This window comes from Pseudomyrmex gracilis, unplaced genomic scaffold (genome assembly GCF_002006095.1).
Source record: "Pseudomyrmex gracilis isolate BER0280 unplaced genomic scaffold, ASM200609v1 scaffold_119, whole genome shotgun sequence".
Taxonomy (NCBI): Eukaryota; Metazoa; Arthropoda; class Insecta; order Hymenoptera; family Formicidae; genus Pseudomyrmex; species Pseudomyrmex gracilis.
In genome coordinates this window covers 444277-469654 of record NW_018020703.1, presented here as the reverse complement: position 1 = coordinate 469654, position 25378 = coordinate 444277, and the positions used below count along the sequence as shown (strand labels likewise).

The 25378-nt window shown below is 37.1% G+C and overlaps 2 protein-coding genes across 8 annotated transcripts; one reads left to right on the top strand and one right to left on the bottom strand.

Moving 5' to 3' along the window:
- Nucleotides 1–9802: 9802 nt before the first annotated feature.
- LOC109856473 (adenylate cyclase type 8-like) lies at nucleotides 9803–19925 on the bottom strand. Of its 3 annotated transcripts, none has more exons than XM_020431789.1 (20): nucleotides 19748–19925; nucleotides 18629–18808; nucleotides 18050–18288; nucleotides 17805–17962; nucleotides 17251–17440; nucleotides 16557–16741; nucleotides 15858–16056; nucleotides 14794–14952; nucleotides 14477–14706; nucleotides 14257–14393; nucleotides 13714–14035; nucleotides 13402–13608; nucleotides 13148–13245; nucleotides 12550–13062; nucleotides 12131–12472; nucleotides 11400–11637; nucleotides 11181–11307; nucleotides 10970–11076; nucleotides 10578–10838; nucleotides 9803–10425 (listed from the first exon to the last, which is right to left on the bottom strand). In XM_020431789.1, exons 2-20 carry the CDS (start codon nucleotides 18685–18687, stop codon nucleotides 10207–10209), a joined length of 3990 nt encoding a protein of 1329 aa, XP_020287378.1. In that variant the 5' UTR covers nucleotides 18688–18808; nucleotides 19748–19925; the 3' UTR covers nucleotides 9803–10206. The 3 variants fall into 3 exon arrangements, with proteins under 3 accessions (XP_020287378.1, XP_020287380.1, XP_020287381.1); XM_020431791.1 differs by having other exon boundaries at nucleotides 18629–18792; XM_020431792.1 differs by having other exon boundaries at nucleotides 18629–18677.
- A 1375-nt stretch (nucleotides 19926–21300) lies between these two features.
- LOC109856435 (thiamine transporter 1-like) lies at nucleotides 21301–25378 on the top strand. Of its 5 annotated transcripts, XM_020431709.1 has the most exons (8): nucleotides 21301–21567; nucleotides 21671–21862; nucleotides 22198–22399; nucleotides 22486–22870; nucleotides 23057–23479; nucleotides 24022–24214; nucleotides 24334–24469; nucleotides 24547–25378. In XM_020431709.1, exons 3-8 carry the CDS (start codon nucleotides 22277–22279, stop codon nucleotides 24748–24750), a joined length of 1464 nt encoding a protein of 487 aa, XP_020287298.1. In that variant the 5' UTR covers nucleotides 21301–21567; nucleotides 21671–21862; nucleotides 22198–22276; the 3' UTR covers nucleotides 24751–25378. The 5 variants fall into 5 exon arrangements, with proteins under 5 accessions (XP_020287298.1, XP_020287301.1, XP_020287299.1 ...); XM_020431712.1 differs by lacking the exon at nucleotides 21671–21862; XM_020431710.1 differs by lacking the exon at nucleotides 21671–21862 and having other exon boundaries at nucleotides 21301–21636.

Below are 25378 nucleotides of genomic sequence, written 5' to 3'. Positions count from 1 at the left end.
CAAATTCCAAAAACGTCTCAGTAAATTTCAATTTACTATACAAATATGTCAAAAACAATTTTTAATTTTTCAAGTTATTTTCTTGAAAATATACGTCGAAAAACGTTTATAAAACGTTTTACAAACTTATGTGAAAAAAGTTTTATTCCAGGTTTTTGATCTGTTTTCCAGTTACGGGATACACGGAATGTTATAATACACATACGTACAATGATTGTACTATATACATTTAAAGATTAATCATTTTTTTGTATTTAAAGATCAGAAAATTGCGAGTGATCCTCGATGTAATAAATGACACATAGAACATTATGCCGACTAAAGTTATAAAGATGATATTTCTTATTCTTAGATCACGTCTCAAAAAGATATCGATAATCTTGTTACGTAAGTTCATTGTTAATTCGTATCGATCAACGTTTATTGTTATTCCAAATTTAACTTTCGATGACGATTTTTTGCTGCGCTGTGCTTGTTTTGCCTCAAGAAGCTATCAATTGCGCATTCTTCGTGTGTGCGTATAAACGCAATGGATTTTTGATACATCATTTTTCTCGACATATACACACACACGCGCGCGCACCTATTATAGTCACTTCGAAATGCTTCTCTTCTCTTACGAGAATCGATATCTTCTGAGATAAATAGTTTGGGCACGCTTTACGTATGCGTCATCCTGTATATTGTGTATAAGTTCTTACCTCAATTTGCGTGCGACAGCCTTCAACGTGCACTCTTAACGTGCATTATAGTGAAATTAACGGGTAATCGCATTTTAACTCGAGAGTAAAGAACGCGATTATCGAGATAAAAGCTGGTCTTGGAAGAAAAAACAGAATGTCCCCCTTCTGAAAGAGAGGGAGATTCTCTTATTACGTGGTGATTGCGAAAAAACAAAATTGTTCTCTAGAATCACTAAACCTTCTGCGACTCGCGCTCACTCGTTAACGCTATTTGTACAAATCTAGTTCGCGCCTACATTACGAAAACGAAAACAAAAAACAAAAAACAAAAAAAACACCACCGATTGCGTTTATTTCTTTCTGTAAATATGTAACGACTTTATTTTGTGTATAGCTCGCGCGTGTTGAGACTAGAGAAGACTGTTTTCGACTGTTCGTGTATTATATAATAATTATTATAGCATGCAATTGTGCGATCGTTTCTGGGTTTTTGTTTTTTTTTTTTTTTTCGTGCACATCGCGCACATCTTCTCTTGTCGGATTTTGACCAGATGTTTATCAGTGTTGTATCATTTGTAAATAATTTTGACTCGTGATATTAATCAAAACTATGTGTTTTTTTTTTTTTTTTTATTTTTTGAAAAGAAAAACGCGCGTTTTTTTCGTTGTAAGATCAAAAATTTAAATCTCTCACCGAACTTCATTCGGTTTTTGTTCCTCCTTTTCTTTGCGCTTAGTTCTGAATACAAGACTACGCGGCAACGCTACTCACTACTTACGAAAATGTTCAGATAAAAAAAAAAAAAAAGAAAACAAGTGGAAAACTGGGATTTCCATTTATGTATTTATGTGTATATTAAAAAAACGCAAGATATACAACTTGTCCTGAATTAATCGTTGTTAGAGAAAATACGTATGACGAGACAAATTACTCTTGTATGCAGAACTGCTCAAAATATTTATACGTGTTTATATATACAAAAAACAAAATCGAGATTACGCGGCGGAAAGAAAAACGAAATTAGCGAGAACGCCGTTAGAATGACCCTCACTGCCACTCGTACATGTCATCTCCATTCGATGAAGTGTTTTATCGCGTGAAATCATTGAACTCTCGATTTTAAGCTGAATTGTAGAAAAAATTAATTTTGCGTAATAATCGGTATCATCATAGATAAAAAAAAAAAACAAAAAATCCATCATTGTAAAGTAGAATTAGATATTCGCTAGAATTATTCCGCTATCAGTTACCAAGACAGGAAATTCCTCGGTCTCAAACGAGGTAATCTAGCCGCTAATCGAATCGTTGGCGTGTTCTTTTTTCGTAATTAAAAACAAAAATCATTAGAGAGCATATCGCGATCATCTTGTCAAATTCGCGATGACTGTCTAGTTAGTGATGACGAAGACGCATTCAAGCTGTGAATAGGTCAATATTGAACGTGGCCGCGTTCAGTGATATTCGGCGATTTGTGCTTATTGTTTGTGGATTGGTTTTGTTTCTTTTAAAATGCAAATGTAAAAGCGGGATGCCAATGACAAAAACGATAATCACAAAGCGTTTATCACCGAGAGTCGCTCGCAGTTCTGCCGAGCGTGGCCAGTGTTGAACGACTTGTGTTCAACGTCGAGCCGATGAAAGAATTTTCGGCTGCGTAAAGATAAGAAAAAAAAAAAAAAAAGAAAGAGAAGTGTCCGCGCATTTTATGTTTCTGTTTATCGTGAATAGATAAGACGCAATAGAAAAAGACGCAAATTCCGAAAGGCCGTACACACAGTTTTCAAATTCAACGAGATAAAAAGCATAAAAGTTGAAAGCCGAATCCGGTGGCTAAGTACAGGTGGCTGAATTTAACATCTTATATGATAAAGAAAAATCACAATGGACCACTAGCGATCTAAATAAAAATCTGATAAACACACCTGCTTAAAATTTTGTTACATTCGCGTGTGAGAAAATTTTCTTCCGAAAAAATTAAACTGAACATCCTCGTGCTATGACGAATAATGCGTGAATGAATACGTATTGGTGGAACTTGTATTATGAAAATTTTTATTGTTAATAGAATTTTCGCAAACAAAAAAAAAAAATTGCGCCGTTTGCGAAAAGAAGCAACGATCACGCGATACGAGGAGAATGTGAGAAAAAAAGCTTCTGTCTTTATCAGATAACCACGTATTTAAGAAAACACAACGTACCTTTTATTCACAATCCTCCTTGTCAATTGATCACGGCGTTTTTAGCCAATTATATATTAGAGCGCCACCTTGTATATTAACGCAATTCTCTTAAGGAACTTGAAGATTAAGAATAGCCATTTTTGGTGTGATTCAAGACGAAAATCAGAGAGAGAGAGAGCAGAACAACAACACGCTTGAGTGGTCTCTGTCTTTCTCATCGGCTAATTAGTTTACTAGAGTTTGTTAAAAATTTCACTGGAAAAAAAAGTCGTGTATACAGGTTTACCTCGCGCTGTAATAACAGTCAACAGTACAAATTGAAAGATCGCTTGAAAAAAAAAAAAGAAAGAAAATAGAAAAAAAATAGAACGGTGTCGGCACTTTGTAATGGAAGTCAAGAAATAGAAGAAACTAGGAAAAAAAAGCGCGAAATTATTGACACGCGATGTAATTTATTGATTGAAACGTGATGTAATTTAAAGTGTAATAACGCTCACACAAAAATTAGTTACGAATGTATGATCTCATCTTCTTACATACGTATACTTTGATTACTACTTCTCTTTGTCACCTACGTGATCAAGGGAAACGCAAACGCAAAATAAAAATAACGGAAAAATTGCAGAATTGAGAAAAACTGACATAAATATATATTACGTTATGAAACGAAGTATATTATATTTCACTGACTGTAGTCGGGTAGTCAGTCAGACAATAAAAAGAAACAATAGGTTTTCGAAATATGTTCGACAAATGAGTAAAATTCTCGATCAATTGCGTTTTCGGAACTTAGAACGCCGAATAGGTTTCAAATAAATTTTGTTTTATCATGATTTATATCTTGTGCGAAATAATATCAAGAAATTTAAAATCACGAAAGTTTTTCAATTTAAATCCTTATATGGAATCGGATTTAAATTTCAGGATTGAAATTACAAATTTTTTGTTTTGTAAATCGGATCAGACATTTATTGTAATCGGCTTTTTTATATGTATATATATATATAAATTAAAATTACACATATATAACTAAATATACATAACTATTTGTACGTGTATATTTATGTATATATTTTAGTTACATATATTTAGTTATATACGACACGAAAATATGACTGCTATCTTTCTGTGCGTTGCGTTTTTTTGCCAAAAGTTTATTTAATTGATCATGACTAATTTATTAACCAATAAAACACAAAAGTCCTACAGTTGCTAAGCTTTTAATAAATGATGATTTTATTGTTTGAACAATATGATTTGTCTATAGTGCAATGTATGTTTTTATGTTCTTTACGTGTAAAGATACTCTCTCGGAGATAATCTAACTGCAATATGTAAGAGTAATATCACCAGACGTGCTCGTGTCTTGTGCCAAGTGTACGGCAATTCGAGCCGAGCAATTCGCGCGCGGCTCGTGCAATTTTGTGAAAGGTATATCTCGCACCGTCAAGTATTTGAGAAAGACTCACAAAAAACGGTAGAAATCTGCACACTCGTGCTTTATTTATTTGCTTATTCGAAACTTAGACAGAGACAACATTTCAGCTTGTCCGATAGATAGATTTGATCTTTGTTCTGCTTTAACCGCGTAAAACGGAATACATTCAACTTTCGGAACCATGAAACTTTTATAACAGCTTTTACAAAAGAGAATGCGAGATGAGATGTATCTCTGTGTCAAATCTTAATTGGCCTTGAGTCTCTTCATTCCGCAATCTTCGCTCCGAACAAATTACGCGGAATAACAAAAAAAAAAAAAAAAAAAATTAGTATTAACTCCTCGCGTTACGGGAGATCATTCGCGAGATCAGAAGCGATGTATTTTTTATTATCTAGGAAACGTTAGAGTCCGCGACAACGGAGCGAAGATTTGAACAAAAAAATAAAACTGCCGTGTATTCCTCTTAATTTTTTCTACACGACTGCGTCGTTAGATAAGTCATAAATGCTGTAACATTCACTGAACGCTATCTGTGCGCTTTGTATTTAGTCTCGTGTTCGAAAGGACAAATCAATTCTCAGCGCTGCTTTCGTCGCACAGCGGCCGCATGAATTGAGAGAGCACTAAACACGTTCAGAGTGCCAAATTCGAAAAGATTTTATTATAATCTTGTCTCAAATGTACATAGAAGAGGGTGAAAGAAGCAGGATCTCGCGTTCCAGACTGAGAAGGATGAGTCAGTGTGAGCTGTGTAAAAATAGAAGAGAATTAAATATCGCATTAATAAACAGTCTGACACAGGTCCTTCTCTCTGGTTGTATAAGATCGAAAAAAAAAAAAACGTCCACAGAAAAATGTTTAACTCGATGTGTGAAATGTAGTCGAGAAATCGTAGAACTTTATCCGAGCTTGTTCGATATTCCGAAGTTACGATATCGAATGTTTACACAATTTAGAGAAGCACCTCTAGAGAGAAGAAGAAAAACTTATTCTGTATTTAAAAAAAAAATTGATGAAATTTAGGAGAAAAGAGCTGTAGAAAGGTTTTCGCGTGAAAAATGAGAACACACAAGTCAAAAAGGGGGAAGGGAACAGACGAAAAATTATTATTAGAATATTGGCATTGTATAAAAAAAAAAAAAAAAAAAAAAATGTAATTTCAAAGAGATCTATCCAATGAAAGAAGAGAACGGAGAGGAATGTTAAAGCATTTTTGACGTAATTAGCATTAACGATAAATAATAATAACGATAATAATCACACGCGCGACTTGCAAAGCGAATTTCACCTTTGGAAACGAAAAAAATTTCGAGAGGAAGAAATGAGATTCACACACAAGTCGAGATGACGATAGGCAAATAAAAAATGAAAATATCTTTATCAGGAAAAACGTGTATAAACAGCTTTTGATATACTTTAAAATGCAAGTACACTATACAATCTACCATGATCTCAACATTTGCGCGATGCCGATAGGAAAAAAAAAGTGGAAAACTATCGATATGTACATATATATGTACATATATATGTATATATATTGCGTATTATTAATATATTCCGCCGGCAGAGCTGCAAATTATGTGAACTGATTCGACATCTTTCTTTTTAACGCTAATTTGTAAATTATATATGCATATATAATTGTGTATATATAAATATACATATATATATATATAAATATATTTAATATAAAGAGGGTTAAAAAGAGGGTTAGGCAAATTCACACACAAGTAGAGAAAAGCTTCTTCGTAGTTAATGAAACAATTATGAGACCGACCGTTCTGTCGCGATCGTGCGCGTTTGCTCAATAAATTACCGTACATTTAAAGCGAAATAGCATGTACGCGAAGAAACATGTTATGTGCACCCTGCTTTGGATTCTACTCGCGTATTAGTTTCGTTACGAGCCTCTCAATCGCGATTCTTGCAAAACAACTTTTCATATCGCATTAAAAATATCAAGATTAATTTTGCGTTCACACAGCGTGTACATGTGTTTCTTTCGTATGCGTGTTTGTGTGCGTGTGTGCGCGTTTCGCGCGAGATGATGTTTCTTCTTCGACATCCATTGGATGTACGTCATTGAAATTCGTCGAGTCGAGAAGTCGTAAATTATTTCCTGTTCTGTGTGTGTATTTTGTTTACTGTTAAGTTATAATTGTTATTTAAAGTTTGGCTGGATTTTTTGGTCAAAAGCCAGCGTCGCTTTTGAGGAAAAGATGTTACTCGTCTAGAGCCGGTGTAATTACGTGACGCGAATGAAGAAACGCTTCTCTCTCTTTATTACAAAACCGGATTCGGAAGAAATACAAACGCGTACAAACGACTCTGAGTGTTCTCGACAAACGCGCACATATAAATAATTTATATATACAAAACAACTAAATCCTCCATATATGTATATATATATACACAGTGTATACATATATACAGAGAGTCTGTAATGTGATTTCAAAGCGAAACTAAAAGACCTGCAATAAAAAAAAAAAAAAAATCGAGCATCGCTTCTCGAAAATAATTTCTTCCATGGAGGATTTTAAATCGGTCTCAGAAGAAGAAGAAGAAGAATAATGTATAAGAACATATTTTCGCTATAAGCTACAACAACAACTACTACTACTATTAATTTTAAGTTACACATCACCCCGTAAGGTATCGAGTCGAAAGAACAGATGCAGATTTAAACGAGAACTTATTTTTGGTCCGTGAAATATAATATATAGCGAATATATAATATTTTTCTCATCGATCCAACACAAGTGTGTATATGTACTCAAATCTCTGTATAAAGAGCATGCGTGTGTGCGTGTTTGAGTTCGTGCATGTGTGTGCACATGTGCACAAAATATATGTACACACATACGCATATATATATATAAATATATATATATATATATGTGATTATGTATATAGTGAGTCATTATAGCTAGAGCAATCTCGTAAATAAGTAAAATATAGGTGTGTATAGCTTCTGAGAAAAGTGGTCGAAAAAAAAACACTATGTCACTGTAAGTTATATTTCTTATAACGACACCAACAACGTAACAAGAAAAAAAAAAAACGTTCACTGCCAAGTTGTGATAAACGTGAGAAATCCCACCTTTACTCCAGGAACGTTTTCTTGACTTTTAATCGCTGACGACCAATCCTTTTCGCGCATCATCCCGCGTTTTTCCTGTCCACAACAATCTCCTCCACGAATCTTTTCCCCATAATTTCTCTCTCCCCTTGATAATAATTATACGATACACACAGTTACCGCGCGCATCCAATCCCGATCATAGTCATCTATTTTTCCTTAAAACAAGAAGCTAGACTAATTTAGATAAAAGTGAAAAGAGAGAAAGAGAGAGAGAGAGAGAGAGAGAGAAAAAAAAAGAGGAGAAATTAGTCTCGACCAATGCAGCTAGAAATGAAGGAAAGACCATTCCTTTATTTTAAGAGTCGTGATTTAAACAGTCGTATTTTAAACGACGCACACAGATTATTCTTTAGAGCGAAGCGATATTTTTCAACAGGACGCGTTTTACTGTCGCGAGAAAAAAAAACAAAAAAAAAAGAAACGGACGAAAGGTAGTAGAAAACAAAAAAAAGGGGGAAAGGAAGCATCATCCAGACCGCCTTTTTAGCGCTCTTGTAATTGTATATTCATTACGTGTACAGTGCCTTTGTATCTTAATAGAAACACAAGTCCCCCTTCGTTCCTCGGTTGAAGCAATAAAAATTTGCGCGCGACTAGGAAAATTTCTTCGAAACGATTTTTCGAAATATCTCGACGAGTAAAAAAAGTTTTGTCCTCGTTTGTCTCAAAGGAAGACCGCGTTTGATATATAATTAAATATAATATTTATGAAATCGAATTGGTTAGATCTTGTGAAATGTTTTTTGAGATTAACGTTAGAAATTATTCTAATTAAAAAAAGTGTACTTATATATATATATATTTTAAGGAAAAGATTATTTATATATTATATTATTATATTGTATATTTTTTACTCTCTTGAATAATATTTATCTTATTTTACATAATGAAATTGGAAATGTTGATCATGGATGTGGTTATATGAGAAAAACATATATAATTTATCTTTGTCTCTCTTTAATAAGTGTTCAATTTTTTATCATCCCGCTGTATTAAATGTGATGTAAAAGTATTTTTCGTGATGTTTTTTTTTTTTTTTGACTTTTTTAAGGTCGAAGAGTAACGAAATTTTTATTGACGATAATCGACGCGAAACGAAAGAAGCGTGTGTGTATGTGTGTGTGTGTTATCCGAGGGAAAAAAGGGGGCGGTCCTTCCTATATATGTCGTGACATTCTTCTGGCTAGGTTCGTAATTATAATGAATTATATCTCTAATAATTAATATGTAAAATTAGATTAATTATTCGAGTATGTTGTAAAAGTCGTGTACAGTCGAATCGGCCGATGGAGGTCGAGGAAGCAGCGGCATCCTCGAGATCCACGCGGCAACGGCAGCCACTTTGTAGCTAGCCTTATTATAATTGTCATTATATTGCCATTATTATCATGGATTATATTATTACGATTATAAATATTGATTATAAATAAATTGTGTTTCCCGTAATAATGTAATATACGAAGTTACATGGAGCCCCATCAAAGTGTTTTACATTCTTACCCATCACGAATTACCGCAACGATACGAACAAAAGTGCAAATATGCTCGCTTCTCTTGTGTTCACTTTGTTTCTACTTTATTTCCACATTAACAGATTCTCATTACGTCGTGTTCATTACGTATGTGAAAAAAAAAATATTTTTAACCTTTTCTTGCACGTTTCTTTTTAAAATATTATCCAAGATAATAAGATATTTTATTTTTGTGTGTGTGGTACGCGTATACTCGATCTCTTTAATGTTGTTTTTTTTCACACGCACTAATTATTTATGTCATTATCTTATATTTATCGGTATGCTGCTATTTTTGATGAAGTAAGTGGCGCGATTTTATAATAAAAGTTGCACACAACACATGTGACACACATTTTGAGGAACGATAGTCTAGTAATGAGAGAACAGATATGTAAATCATTGACTCTGTTTTTTTTCTTTTACAGGTTTTTTAATGTGCTTTTTAGGCGAATATAACACGCAGAGTGCAATTGAGCATGATCAAAGACAAAATTTACAATCCGCTTACATCGTGATGATTAATTTAAGTATCTTAATGTTTATACAGTACAGTCGCGGGGTTTTATAAGTAATTTATCTTCTGTAAATTCTACGCAAATATATCTATGGTTTAACGTTTTGTCTTATTTTCTATCACAAAGAGCACACTAGAGCGACACACAGTTTGGTCCGGGAATTACATCCTGTACACACATACACATATACATATATATATATATATATGTACATGTATATTTAAATATTTTAAATCTCTCTCTCTCCGTATGCATGTTTAATAAGAACGGTAATTTTTATTATACGAGAGTGCTATATACATTCAAAACATTTTTTTTTTTTTTTTTTAATATTAAAATGGGGAAAAATAGAATACAATCTTTTTTTCACAGCGAATATTTAATTATAGTTGTACTGATTTTATGTTTGCGTGTGTATGCAATATTTTTTATTTTATTCTATATTAACGTTATTACGCCTATAATTAGTTTTTCTTTTTAGATTTGTTAAAAAGAGAGAGAATGTTGAGAGAGAAAAAAGCTCTCCCTGAATTGTATACTCACTCGCACGTGACTAGCAGTTTGATCGTCAGAAATCTAAAAACTATCAGTGTCATTTTTTTGATTCTTTTCGCACACTTCCACTCGACTCGGATACGACGTGATTGCTCTGCACCGGCTCGTCTAACATCAGTGGCGCGCTATACGCAATCGTAGTATCCATTAATAGATTCTCGAGTCTCAGTAAATTCTACGTTCTCCGCATAGCTTGCTTTCTAATCTGCTTGCGGCGCGCCTGAACCACCCCGTAGACCACCGCGGCGAGACTGCGACAAGTGCTCCTGTGTCTCGGGGTGCCTTCCTGTTGCACGGTGCTCTTGCCCAGCACGAAGTACGTCTCCATCGTGCCCTTTCCCTTCACCTCGATCAGTCCGCGTTTCTGCGTCTGATAGCCCCGTGACTCCAAAAACTGCGATGCAATTTGTGACATTTATGTTTTAGAAACAGAAGATTGAAGGAAGGAATATTTATTCAGTTAAATGTTAACCGAGAAACAAAATTTGGAGCATTTAATTTAGGATTTGTAAAAAACAAAACCAAGTAGAAAATTGTTATTATTACTCTGGCAATATCGTGCGGGACTTGGATCTTTCCCATCACGCCGGTGGAGTCCATGCGGGAAGCCTCGTTCACAGTATTGCCCCAAATGTCGAAGACGGGCTTTCGAGCCCCGATCACACCGCCCACAAGCGGTCCGCAACTTATACCCACTCGCAAGTCGAAGTTGTTGAACGAGTGAACGTTCACGTCCTCAAGACGATGGCGCATTGCCACCGCGTAATCCACCAGTTTGCACAGATGTCCCATATCATCAGCTTTGTCCTGTCATGTTAATTTGATTTTTTCTAATCTCATATTGTCATATAGAAAGAAAAACTTTTTGAAGTTATATATAATTGATATGTATTTTTTATATTAGTATATACGACGTAATTTTAATGTATTTTTATTACAGTTTGACTGGGGTTCAGGCCTGACGCGGCCATGTAAGTGGCGCCGACCGTTTTTATCTTTTCGATGCATTGGAACGGCGTCTCGTCCAGCAACTCGTCGAAATCAGCTGTAGATCCATTTCAATATATTTCCGATTATAAAATTATTTTTTTACATTTTGCCTTTCAATATATTTAAATGTTCAATATATTTAAATCAAATTATTGTTACCAATTATCTCGTTGAGCAATCGAATGCACTCCATTCCCTTGTTCACATCCTCCGAATAGAACTCGGTGAAGTTCGGCACGCTGGCGAACATCACGCCGACCTTGTCCCGCGATTGCGAGTAGAGTTCCTATTAATAGATCGACGATTTATAACGTGCGCAAAAACATGCTCCCAATGTATTTATATGATTTATCAAGTAGAATAAAAACGACTGTATACTTCCGGCGCGCGATCAGCCGTGAGGAAGTGATGCGCCACGTGATCCGGGAGGATGTTCTTCAAAAGCTGCATATTGTTGTGTCGCGACTCGATCATGTCGCTCAGCTCCCGCTCGGCCTGTTGTTTCCACAGGAAGTCCAAACGTGACGTCACTTCCACCAGTCTACCGTGATACGTCACCATCACGAGGAACACCGAGAGGAACGTCAGCATCTGCGCCGGTAGAGATATCGCCGATCTGGAAGAAAGATTAAAATCAATCCTACAAATCTATTGTCAAATAAACAATATCATAAACATCTCCTCTATCTATGTATTATCATATATATTATCATTTTTATATATTTGTGTACATATTCTATTATTATTAAATATCTATTTTTATACCAATGAATGAATATAAGGCCTTACGAGCCGTTCTCAAAGTGTTGAGCGAGAACTTATACATGTATATATATATATGTATACACATGTAACGAATTCACTTGTAAATTTTTACAAGTGAGTTTTTCGAATTGAATTCTNCCCCTAACTAATTATTAAAATATTGCGAAAAAAACTCCTCGGCCAGGAGTCGAACCTGGAATCTCCGGCTTACCGTGCCCTCGCCTTCCCTGTTAGGCCACCGAGGCACTTTAGCCTTAAGTCTTTATTAATCTATTTTTATAATGTCATATGTTATTATATTATACATCATGTCGAATTTCATATCAAGTGATTGCGACACTTACGCGTTTCTCTCCTCAGAAAACATGTCCTTGCACACGATCAGAATCAGCACCGCGTATACAAGGACGATCACAGCTGCCAGCGCTGTTTTGATAAGATAGTACAGCTTTAGAGCTGAGGCAAGTGCAACCAGACACAGGATCCACGTGAACACCATGTATTCCGGCCGGATGCAACTGGTCTCGTACGAGATGGGCTCGTCGATGCTCGTCAGAGGCTCCGAATTAATTTTCTCTTCGGCGACGGAGAGAATCTTCCTCTGGAAACCCCCGGTGTCACGTTTGCGCGCGACTCGCCTGTAACGTCGATTTCCAGACTCCGGCTGGTCGTAGTGTTGTTCATATCTGCAATATTTCAATAACGTTTTTTTATTATTTTATTTTGAATGGAGATGGCGATCTGTTAACGCCATTACACCGACCTGTAGAATCTGAAGAACTCCTTTCTGCTTCTTCCGGGCGCCCTGTCGTTCACCACCCGCGTAAGCTTCAGCTCGATATTGCTGGAACCTTCCAGAGTGTTATTCTCCGCAGGAACGGTCTTCTGCTCCTCGGCGGGCTCGTCGCTCAGAGCAGCCTCCAGGAAGGTCAACACCAGGTGGTCCATGTGTGACTTAGAGGTGGTTCCGGTCAGCTTCTCCGCCACCGGCAGAGCCATCGTGGTCGGTTCTTGTTGCTGACGTTCCAGCACTATCATTTCCGGATAAAGACGCACGGGAATGTAACACGTCAGCACGCCGATAATGGACGTCATTGCCATCAGGCTGATAACGCTGCAGATAAACGCGGTGCGATATTTCTTGTTGTGCACCAGCATGGACGACGTGTGTTGCAGATACGTCGGCATGCCCTTGAACTCTTCCGCCATCACCAGTATCGACGATGTCACCAGGATCACCGTCGTCACCAGCAGGGAGATCAGAAGAATTATGCAACTGTTAATATTGTAGAGAGAAAAAAAAACATTTATAAGTTTCCGTTTCAGCGCACACGATTGAACTTGAGAGATCGTGCACTCACTTGGATAGAATTATGGCCTGGCACACGGCAATGAAGAGCCAAATGACGAAGCAGCATATCATGTTGGACTTGAACATGTCTTCCCGCAATTGGTCGAACTGTGAACACACACAATGTACGCGTGATTAATCACATTTTATTTAAGATTTATTTACTTATTCTATTTAATGTAATCTGTTTTGATAAATTGAAACAAAGCTGCTACTCTTTTCGAAGATGATGGTGCCGATGAAATAAATGCAACAGATTTTCACCTTGGATTCCAGACTCTCGTCGTTAAAGCGCAAAGTCCAGGCATTTATATTCGCCGATCTCATGCGTTTGTTACTGGCAGTTTCGATGGCGTTCTTCTTCTCACTGGGAGTCGTCGCGGCCGTTTTGTTGCTCGGCTTGACCGGTTGACCATTCTCCTCCTCGAGATACTCGGACTCCAAGTTGCTCACCGACGTAGCCGTATTCAACTGCGCGCGCAAAAGCACGATAGAAATTATTTTTAAACACGGAAATTACAAAGAGAGTTTCGTAAAATAATTTTATTATATATCGGTAAAATAAATTTTGCTCACATTCTCAAATGGGATTTCAGGTGTCCAATCGATTCCGATGGTGTCATCTTCCAAGCTGGTGTTCTGAGGCGCGTTCGCGCCCGTGTGGGGGTTGTTCAGCTTGAAGCTCTTCTTGTTTCTGTTCGCAGCCGCTTCCTCCTCCGTCAGAATCTTCGGTTTCGACGAGGCTCTTCGTCTGGATTTGAGCGGCTCCACCTGTTTGATGAGATATGTCACAACGTTTCTGTCTTTGAGATAATTGTCTCGCTCGCTACCGTATCCGGGCTCCACCTCGTACGCGTCGTTCAGGCACTTGAGCGTGTCGGCGGAAATGTGCACCCTTCTGTAATGACAATTACTCTCGTTTTATGAATATATGAGTATCTATCGATTTATGTTCTTATTTATATGATATTTATATAAAAATTATTTTCTTTCAGATTTCGAGTCAGTCTGAAAAAAACTCGATTTTCGATAAAAAAAAAAAAGGATATATCGTACAAATTATTACGTATTTACGTACGTATTAAATTATTAATTGTTTAACAGAAAATTATATTATACCCCGGTATTCCTCCGCTCTCGAGATGATTCGCGAGTGTGACGTCGTACGACCACACGTCAAATTGCCACTTTCGCAAACCAAGAACCCCGCACAGCACCGACCCGCTGTGAATTCCTATTCTCATATTTAGATCCACCTGGGTTAAAAATAAAAATTAGAAAATTACATATCTCGGCACAAGGACGTTAGGCGTTAAAAAAAAAAACGAAACGTCATTACCTTCGTGGTGTATCTAACATCGCGTATAGCTTTTATCATGTGCAAACCCATTTCGACGCAACAATGGGCGTGATCGCTTCTGGCGATTGGCAAACCGGAAATGCAATAGTAACAATCGCCGAGTAGTTTTATGCGCAGACAGTGGTTTTCCGCCGACAGTTTGTCGAAGCGAGCAAAGAGATCGTTTAGCACCTTGACCAGCTCCTGGGCGCTGCATTGACTCGCCAGAGCTTGAAGGTATTAAAAACAAAATCAATTTTGTGAACGTTCGTTATTTTCGAAAAAGAAGTTTTTTTCTCAGCAAACAAAATATGTACCCGTGAATCCCTTGATGTCGGCGAACAGAATGCTGACGTTCTCGTAACGATGGATGTATATCCGATGAAATTGATTCGGCGTGAATGATATTGTACCCCCTCGGGCGGTTTCGCGCGCGATGTCGCGTATCATTTCTTTGGCAACAAAATCAGGTAACACTGTAACACAGAGATCAGAATGTATTACAAAAAATTAAATATTTTGTTTTTCAATTATACATTTTTTTTCTTTATTCTTTAATTAATATATCTTGCGCGTAAATATAATAATTCTCTCAAGTAGAAGGGAAGAAGTTTATTAAAAATTTATCGTATTTAAAACTATCTTACAACTAAACAACAAGAACTCAATTTTAGCGTCAATCCGAAGCTTGCGATTGCCAAAAAGTTTTCGTCTCAAGTTTAATGATTCATACTTTTACGTAACGAACGAACGCGCGTTGCAACGTTATACATGTTGGTATCAATCTCTGCAAAAAGAAAACATTCGTGCGACACGTCACGAACGAGTGATAGTGTGGGTCAAGTGGTATTTATGTAATCCAGTGTAATCTATTCGACGACAGATATTTTCGTATCGTACTCTACGAGGAGAGCATATAGTGGATCGATATATCGGGTGTGAGATCGGCGCGGTGTTGGCTTGCGACATAACGCAAAAGGCTATCGGAAAAACGTGCGTCCAGCGACGCAATCGGCCGAGAGAGTGTCTAGTGACCCTTTTTGACACTCGGCCGAGCAAGTTACACGGGCGAGCTGTCCACCGCGTGTTACAATAAATATGCACATAAATATCCCCAGGTACGACCCCACACAACAACTAAAGCTCTTCTCGCGCGTCGCTTTTTCCTCTCTTCGAGAGTTCCGAGAGCGAGAACTTGTCGAAGCGCTTTTCAATTTTAGACGATTTGATGAAAGACAATCTCAAGATTGTCTTCTTAACAATGCGCAATCGCGTGTATGTTTTTTTTTAAACTCTGATCGGAAAGCGTCGTCGGTCCAGTCGCATCAGTTTTTTGCGAATGTTAATTTAGTTTTACTTGCTCTTAAAAATTTTTGCGCACCTGAAAGCAACAATTTTTCCTGTCGATTGTTCTCGTTCTGCGTGCGTTGACGCGTCTCCGTGGAACGTTGCGTCTCCAGGAAGGCCTGTCTTTGTCCCCGATCTGTCAGATACTTGGTGTACATACCGGCCAGATTCACGGCCAGATACAGCAACACGTTCGTCGTCAGCATGCGAATGATGCACATTATGTCCTGCAGCTATATGGGAAAATTGAAGGAATTTGATGAAACCAACACCCAAACTTAAGAAAAATCAGAGAGTCGTAATAAAAAAGAGATTGAAAGTAAGAATTAAAATTAAAATTACATGTGTCAGTAATTAGGAGCAAGCAAGTAAACGCGCGTGCGTATGACGTAGAATAATAAGTATAGGATTTTATGTTGTGAAAAAAAAAAAAAAAAACAAGAAGAAACAAATACGTTGCATGTGTGGGTTGGAGACGCGTCAGCGATGTATATTTGAACTACAAAAAAAAAATCTTCTAAAAAACAAACTACATTTTTAGTCAAAATAAATACACAGTTTTGAATTTTTGAAGGGGAAGAACAGCGTTGAATTCGTGTTCTATTGGTTTTTTTGCTGGTGCGTCTGAAACTTACACACATTAGACGATAAACACACAGAGTGCTCGGTTTACCATTGACGAACAAAAGTAAACCTCTGCCAAAAATTAAGAAAATTATTAGTTTCTCCTCACATATGTGGAATCCCGCAAGAGACTTATACCGGCCATAACCATGTGCGTAAGCGCCGTTCCGTAGCCGGCGAGGACGCACCACCTCAGTGGCAACGGCAGCATCGCGTACGGCGCGTACACCACGAAGAGTATGTACCACATGAGTCGCTGTTGCGTGATGAAACTCAGACCAGCACTTATGAAGCCTGCGGACGATCCGGAACAGACGTAGTAGAAATTATACTTCAGGAACTTTGCCAAAAATCTTGTCATTTTCAGAAACAGAACGTTATTATTTTTGCCTCGGGAACTTCATTAAGTTAACGGCTTCGGTCTTCGCTTTTTGCTCTACGCTCTGCCGAACATTTCGCTCGATTTTAGCTGATCAGTAGAGCAAGACGCCATGCAATTCAACTGTGCGAAATTGATAAAACTCAATATATCGATTCTCACCGGGGAAGTTAAACTGGTATACACAAGTTTTTTTTGTTGTTGTGAGCGAAAACAAAAGAAAATTGTTGTCATCAGAACGGGTGATTTCTAGGTGTTGTGTGTTTTTTGTTTTTTTAAAAACAAACGTTCTAAACAAAGGAGAGCGACGAAGAAAATATTTATTCGATGTGTAATTCAAAGCCGGGAGTGATTATTAAATTACACCGGGTTTATAATTACGTGGATCGATTACGTCGAAAAGAGATGGTCACGTGGGCCTTACCTTGAGAATTTATTAATAACCAAGTAAATATCGAGGCCCAGTACAAGTAATTGTTAGAAAAGCAACGCCACCAGCCGAGCACGCAGACCATCAGATTCGCCGCCATGCAACATACAGCCCACGACAGACCCTCGATAAGACCTCCGCTATTTGGGTCCCGTTGCGAAAGCCAGATTGCTGTTAATGTAATCTGTGTCACGATACAACAATTTTCAATTTAAACAATCTGATGAAGCACACTTCTTTTAGAATGTTTGTGCTTTGTTTCGTGTTTTTGTGTCGTTTCTTGTGTCGACACATAGAGAGAATATATATTTATTATATTATTTATTTATCAAGTACATATAAAAAACATCATATAATTTTTTTTTAGATTCGAGATAAAAAATTACAATCTTCTGACGAGTTTAATTTAGAAAAAAACAATTCACGCAAAGCGTGAAATCACATCTTGTCAATTTATTTAAAGAGAGATCCCACACGCGATCCTACACTAATCTAATAATTGTTATCGCGTACGTAAATTACTTTTTGTGTCTCTCTTTAAGTCTCACCTTCAGGCCGAGATCCACGATATTCAGCATCAGCAAAGACTTCTGTCTCTGCCGATTCGAATAAAGAAGATAGGACGTTTCCAGCTGCTTGTTGTGAAAGCTATTGGTCAGCGAGGGCAGAAATATTCCTTTGTACAGCGTTCCTTTCTTGAAGACATCTAAAAATAATCACGCGATTCGCGCACATTCATTTTCGAGGAAAAACACACATTTGCGGCCGAGATTGACGGATGTGACTTTCGTACCGCGTTGCGTCGGAGCCTCCTCCTCGCTCACAGCCTGCTCCGCGGCTTCCGGTTCCGCTTTCGCGGCTTCGACATCCTCGGCGGGCTCCTGACTGGTGTCCTTGGGTTCAATGACGATCTCGGGATCCGCGTTGGACTTCCGATCCTCCCACGCCGCCAGCCCTTCCCGACCCAGTCTTTCGGACGTTAACTTCTTCACCGCCTTGATCCATAATTGTTTCCTCGGTGAAATTGCCGACCTGTGCTCGTCAAAAATCGCCACAACATGTCGATCGTGACAAATGCGATAACGTTGTAAAGTGCGAAATTCGTTTTCGGCAAAAAATGATCTGATTTAAGCGCGTGTTCTAAACTTTTAATGTCACAATTGTAAGAAGTGATTTAAGGAAGTAATGTGTAAACTTGTTAATTATGCGCGTACTACGCGCGCAATCAGATAAATGCATCTCTCAACACATCTCTTTTTTATAAGAAAACTATTCTGATTATGACGACTTCTTATATTTGCTTTTTGCCGGATCAAACAAATTTCACACTCTTCAGGTGGGGGCAAGGTGAGAAAAAGAACCGGCCACTCACTCGTTGATACTCGTAATATCGCTGTCCAGCATCATGGTCCAGGTCTGTTCTGTAATCATTATCTCCCCGAGATGATCCGCGGATCACGACTGACTGCTCACGTTGTGATCGTCAGTGAGGCAACAAGTGCCTTACTAGTGTCATCCGGCATTGTTCACAGACACCTTGAATGAGAACTGACTGCGAAGAGGCGACGATCGCGATATGTTTTTTCTTTCAAAAAACAATCGTCTCAACGAGACTGGCGGATCGCGGATCACGCGAGAGAAAGACAGAGAGAGATCCTGGCCCGTGAATCTCTCTTGCTTTTTAAGACCGAGGTGAGATGCAAGAGGCGTCTGGTCGAAGTGTTGTGTACCTCTTCCTTTCTCATCGGCGTATCGGCTCGTGACGAAAACGCCTCCACGAGAACCGCCTACGTGATGTTTTTTTCTAATACTTTCAAGACTTTTCATGGCTCCGGATTTAATCAATTTCTTTATCGTCATATTATAAACTTTGTCAACATTAAATCGGGCAGCGTTACGTGAAAAGATATCGCGAAAACGAAACGGTCTCCAAAACGGATTAATATTCGGCTCGAGCGATTTTTGTTTAAAAGTACGTGGATTTCAAAACACTCTTTTTCTACGATAAAAATCGAGAGAATTGAATTTTTATTTTTAGTCTAAAATAATATTAAAAAAAAAAAAAAAAAATCATTTGAGAAAAGACGAGTTTATTTTGTTACGACTGTGGACGAGCGAACACTTGTTGTTCGCGAACGAATCAAAATCAGTTATAAAATTTGCATTGTTACATTTTCGTCATGGCTCGATGCATTTGCGTGAGAAAGGAAACAAGGTACCTAGTATTTGATCGCGATGCCAAAAGTAAATTATTTATCATTAAGTTGTGAGAGTGTGTGTGTGTGTGTGTGTGTGTGTATGCGTAGTTTAATCATAATTGATTAAAAACGTGTAAATTTTTTGTTATTACATTTTCACAAGTTTCTCAGTGGTGAAGAGCTTCATCTCAAAACAAAAATAAAATAAATCTCAACTACGTCACTAGTTTTTCTTCTACGTTGCAATTTTATTAAAAATGTGTGTTTTAATAGATAGATCACGAGTGACTTACCTTAATCGTGGGTCTTCTCAGCAAACGGGAAAACAAAATTTTCTTTTCCGTAGCGTTGTAGCATCGAGGGGGGAGGGGGGAGAGTGCGAAAAGTCGCGAGGTGAACTCGAAAATCGCGCGCGCACACTTCTCTCGACGAGCCGATGAGCGCAATCTACGAAATCCGTCTGCGATGTTCAGTCTCCATTCCCCATCATTATTGGCGTATCCCCCCACGGTTGGATATGACAACCCGAAGGAGGGACGCGATCGCCCCCTCGCTGGTGCGCGCTGACATCTCAAAATAACGACGCTACTATTATTGTAAATCGAAGGGTGTTGCGTTAAAAAAAAAAAAAAAAAATAATGTTAAGTTGTAACAATTGCATTTTAATATTCTCTCGTTTGCTGATAACGCAATTTCGATTGTCGTCATACCGAGTCATGTTGCCGGAGACCGAAACAAAACATGTAAGTGACAGATTGATCATCAAACTGTGTATATTAATTAAAAATGAGAGAGATTAATTAATGAGAGAGACGAGACGTTGAATAAAAGATTTGCTGTACTTATTATCGATTTGTACTACTATTTAACACGAAAGTAGAGACGGCGATGCTGGCGCGGCGCATGTGCTCGAACACGCGCGAGTTCCGTTGAAAAATTAATAAAAATTCTTTAGATTAGTTGATAAGACAGATATATTTGCGAAAAGTAAAACTCTGCACGCGGCGATTCGAGAAAATTATTAGTGGACAACTTTATTGTATATAATTAAATAGAAAAATTAATATTTTAATTTCCGACTACATTTTTCTCACATGTTCTTTTCTTATGAGAAGAGTCTAATGATGTTTTTTTTATTGCAACACGAACTGTATACGCTGTTGTCTAATATCGATATCTATTATCGATATCAGTGGACTGATAGTCTATAGTTTGTGTTACACGTATTATAGATGCCGGTGTTAGTGAAACGCAGTCTGCGCGGTGTCGGAAGTGAAATGTCAGTCGCGTACGCAAAAGAGGTATCTTCAGATCCTTTATACAAACAAAAAAATAATGATAATATTTTTATAAAGTAGCATATTTTTTTTTTTAATACAACAGATTTTACATTGGATTTTTGCATAAATGCGCGACTTTCAATCAGTACAAACTCAAAGTTTCGGCAAAGTTCACATAGTAAAATAATGAAATTGATATTATCCTCTTGGTCAATGAACTTTCTTCATTACACGTGGACTATTACTGATCTATTACACGTACATCAAAGTAATATACGATTCGTGACTAAAAATGCAAATATAATAAAATAGTAGTTGTCAATTTTATATTTTATTATTGAACTTTGCTATAAAAATTGAGTTTAGATATTATATATTAATAATATATTAATTAATTATATATTAATAAATATTTATACATGTAGAATATTAATGCATGTCGGAAGGAACATAGTGGCTTCTCTCTCCTCGCGCCGACAACGCGCGTAGAGGAGGAAGAGCCTCTGCTTCCGCTACTGAAAGTATTAATGCATCGCAGTGTGTACGGGATTTCTCTGTCGGTTTCAACGAACACTCTGAATAGCACACGATGCTATTCAGAGTGTTCGTTGAAACCTGCTATGTTTCGAGACTTTGCTCACGCATGCGTAGGGTAAACCTCGTGAAATGGTTTAATAGTCCAAGCAAGATGGTCGACTGTGTGGTTACATCATACATTTCTTTGTCGCAATATGTTAATCAATTGAACAATCGCAAGCGAGACTTTGTCAATGACAAGCAACTTAGAATCAGAAGAAAAGGATCATGTCGGAAGATTTATCTCGGACTGACACGTGAGCGGATTGTTCCGAATGTTCGGGGGAGAGTCGTTAAAAACCAAATCAAATCTTCCATCTTCATGTGTACACGGTTTTGTATAATATTTTTTCTCGCTAGAGTACGCTAGGATTTATCATTTGTAATCGAGTTTTCCTTTCTACGATGTTTGAGGAAACTTTGTCTCGCGATGCTGTGATAACATCATGTCTTCGGTAACAGAGATTAGTTTAGCGCAAATGCGCGTACGAGCATGTATGTGGGGGTGTTGCAACTTAGTTGATTTTGGTAATTTGTCATTAATAACTTAAGGTAAATGCAGATAATACATAAACAATTGACCGAATTAAAATCTGAATACATGTGTAAATTAAATAAGCGCGCGCGCGCGCGCACGTGTGTAAAAATATATTTAAACAATTTTTATAAGTAAGAGAAATAGAAATACAAAAATCACAAGACATATTTTTCAATAAATTCCTAACAAAAAAAGAAATCGTATAGTATTTATTTTTTTTTAGTACGCGTACGTAACAATTGCATGAAAAATATATAAACTTTTCAATGTTTTCAATTTAAATAAATTTAAAATTAAAAAATTCGAATAAATTAAATTTAATTCCTTCGTACTTTTGTTTTCTTTTCAGAAACGCACCAAACACTGTTCAACACATAAAATTTGTAATTTCTTTTTGAGAAACTCACTTTACACACTGATAAAGCAACATGCATTGGCTCAAAATCTCGTGCATTTTGTGTATGTTTGGATGTTTTAAGGACTTCAGACCTTCGGAGTCGTTTATCACAGATTATTTAACCGGTCCGTGGAAAGGATTCACACCTGAAGAAGTGAGTTTTTGCGAAAGATTCACAAAAGTAATGTCTAATATAATTAAGAGATATTCTAACGTCTCGGTATTTTTTTGTTTCGACAGGTAAACGAACTAATCTATCCTGTATCCACATACAGCTACATGGCAACTTTGATACTAGTGTTCCTGATCACGGATCTTGTCAGATATAAACCAATTATCATTCTCTGTGGTCTCTCCGGCATAGTGACGTATATTATGATAATAGTTGGCAAGTCTGTGTTGATATTTCAGATTCTAGAGTTCTTTTACGGTCTATATTATTCCACGGAAGTGGCTTACTACACTTACATATACGCCAAAGTAGATAAAGAGCATTATCAGAAGGTGACCGGTCATACCAAGGCAGCTGTATTAATTGGACGTAGTATGTCCGGCCTCATAGCACAATTAACGGCCTCTTTTAGAGTATTGGATTATCATCAGCTCAATTATTTAACTCTGACGTGTAAGATTAAACAAGCAAATGTTTTTTATTGTATTAAAACGAATTTGATATACACGTAACTTCACACGCGTCATCAAATTTTCACATAAATCGTATACTTCAAATTTAATTTAATATTCCTTTTAACACATTTTGTTGTCTCTAACGAGAAAGAATCTGTGATTGTTAAGTGATTCTATATTCTAGCTATCACAATTGCGACTGTTTGGGCGCTATTCTTGCCCTCCGTGGGTCAGTCGATCTATTTCCACCGTGCGAACGCTTGCGAGGACGAGCGAAGAAAAAGGTCGCTCGAGCTGCGAGGAATCACGGTGAGCGTTTTACCGAATGCAGTGTGCAACGGCGAGAACAGCACGACTTTACATCATTCGTTCGCGCAATTGAAAGCGCCGCTGTTCTACAAGATCAGAAACGCGTACGTGCTGCTGTGGAAGCACTTTGTGCAGGCCTACGCGAATGATCGAGTGCTCAAGTGGTCCGTCTGGTGGGCCTTAGCCACTTGCGGCTATTTACAAGTCATCAGCTACGTGCAACTGCTGTGGCAGACCGCGGTCGGGCCCGATGACGAGATATACAATGGAGCTGTGGACTTTATATACGCTATTCTAAGTAATAATAATAATAATAATTGCCCTGCTAATTAATTCTATTTATTGGAATAATAATAATAATAATTTTTGAATGAATGTGACAAAGCGTACAGGCTGTATCCGTCATTAAATTAATTTAAAAAATAACTTTTCTCTAGGTAAAAAAAATAAAAATATAAAACACAAATTAATGTAATAGATATGGAATGTATTGTGCAATATCGGTACTTTTTGTGATTTTCATGTTCAGTAACATAACATAAATTGCACTCTATCTTTGCCAACGATATCTCGCGTAACTATCTGCGTCTCTATAATCGCAGACATCTGTGAGAGATAAACTTGATGGAGAATCTGCTGATAGTGATAATGAAACGATAAACATTTCGATCTGATGTTTTATGCATACAAAGTGGAATGCGTTAAAGAAATGTTTTTTACGTATAATACTTTTTTGCTTTTTAGAATTAGAATTTAAAGGACTATTTAACGAAGAATTTAACTATTTTACCACGGATATACAAAACGATTTCTTTTAATATATTTCTTCGTTATCATCAGGTGCAGCAATTGTATTTTGCATAGGAATGATGCGATTAAACTGGAATTTATTAGGCGACATCACATTGTTCGTGTTCTCTCTTCTGGAAGGTCTCATATTGCTGTTAATGTCGTTCAGCGACAACATCTGGTTCCTATACGCCGGCTACATCATATTTGGCGTGATTTATCACACCATGGTCACCGTCGCGAGGTAAATTAAAACGTGCCATTTGAATCGACAAATATATTTTTCAGAAATCAAAAAATAATATCATGCTGAATTTTAAAGAGAGTTTTTTCACGCGTTTTTTCTTTTTTGCTCGTTTGCAGCTTTGAGGTCGCTAAATACATATCCGAAGACAGTTACGGTTTGGTATTCGGAATAAATATGTTTCTAGCCTTGGTGGTGCAGAGTTTGCTGACGTTTGTAGTCATTAATACGCTCGCAATGAGTATTAGACCTCAGGTGAGGAAGTGTGCGTGCGCAGAAAACGACATTAAAACACGGTCTCAAATAACGCTGCAAACGCTTTGTATTTTCAGTTTTTTGTCTATAGCAGCTATTTTATGGTCTTGGCTATGGTTTACCTCGTAATGGGCGTCGTCAACGTTGTGCAGCTACATCGGAGCGGCGAAAGCTTTCATTTTTGGGTTAACGATAACAATAATCCATCCGTTACGCAAAACGCCAGCAACTCGAGCAACGAGACAACGACGTCATCCAAGTCCGAACACAACGACAGCTGATGCAGTAGCGTTTTAGTTGAGAATCACACTTGTGTCAATGGAAGAAATAGTTTAGAAGATTTTGACTTAGTCAGATCTCTCAGAATGTATCTCCGTAAAAAAGAAGATATTTTTTTCTTGTACATATGTCGTATACGTATCGTATATGCTCTTGTGCAGTATTATATTTTTATTTAACAAATTGTTTTTTTTTTCTACCAAAAACAATTCTATTAAGTAAAAAACAACAGAGAGTACTTACCGAATTGGTGCGAAAGATCTGTCGTTTATTTTTTTTTTTTTACCGAATTGTCGGAGCATTAAAGAATCTAGAAGTTTAAAAAATTTTTTTGTACTTCTGATATATGAGAATATATACATATTGCGCTAAATGTTATACTTAACATTATTCCAAGAGACTGATTTAGATTTTATTTGAAGTGAGCGTGCGACACGCATCTTTTGCATCAATCTAGCAAATATTGTCTCGTTATGAGAGAAAGAGAAGTGAATAGAAATAGTAATTTTAGAGACTGCACACATATAGTTATATGGTATATGATTTTTTGCATTTATTTGTTATAAATTTGTTAAAATAAAAAGAGGAAAATAATAAAAAAAAAAAAAAAATTATGTTGGTACCGTCATT

Coding starts and splice junctions, on each gene's coding strand:
- LOC109856435 (XM_020431712.1), top strand. CDS start 22,277: ATGCATTGGCTCAAAATCTCGTGCATTTTGTGTATGTTTGGATGTTTT. Junction 23,480..24,021: donor CTTTATATACGCTATTCTAA/GTAATAATAATA, acceptor CGTTATCATCAG/GTGCAGCAATTGTATTTTGC. Junction 24,470..24,546: donor CAATGAGTATTAGACCTCAG/GTGAGGAAGTGT, acceptor TTGTATTTTCAG/TTTTTTGTCTATAGCAGCTA.
- LOC109856473 (XM_020431789.1), bottom strand. CDS start 18,687: ATGATTACAGAACAGACCTGGACCATGATGCTGGACAGCGATATTACG. Junction 11,308..11,399: donor CGGCTGATCGCGCGCCGGAA/GTATACAGTCGT, acceptor ATCTATTAATAG/GAACTCTACTCGCAATCGCG. Junction 11,077..11,180: donor ATTGCTCAACGAGATAATTG/GTAACAATAATT, acceptor ATGGATCTACAG/CTGATTTCGACGAGTTGCTG.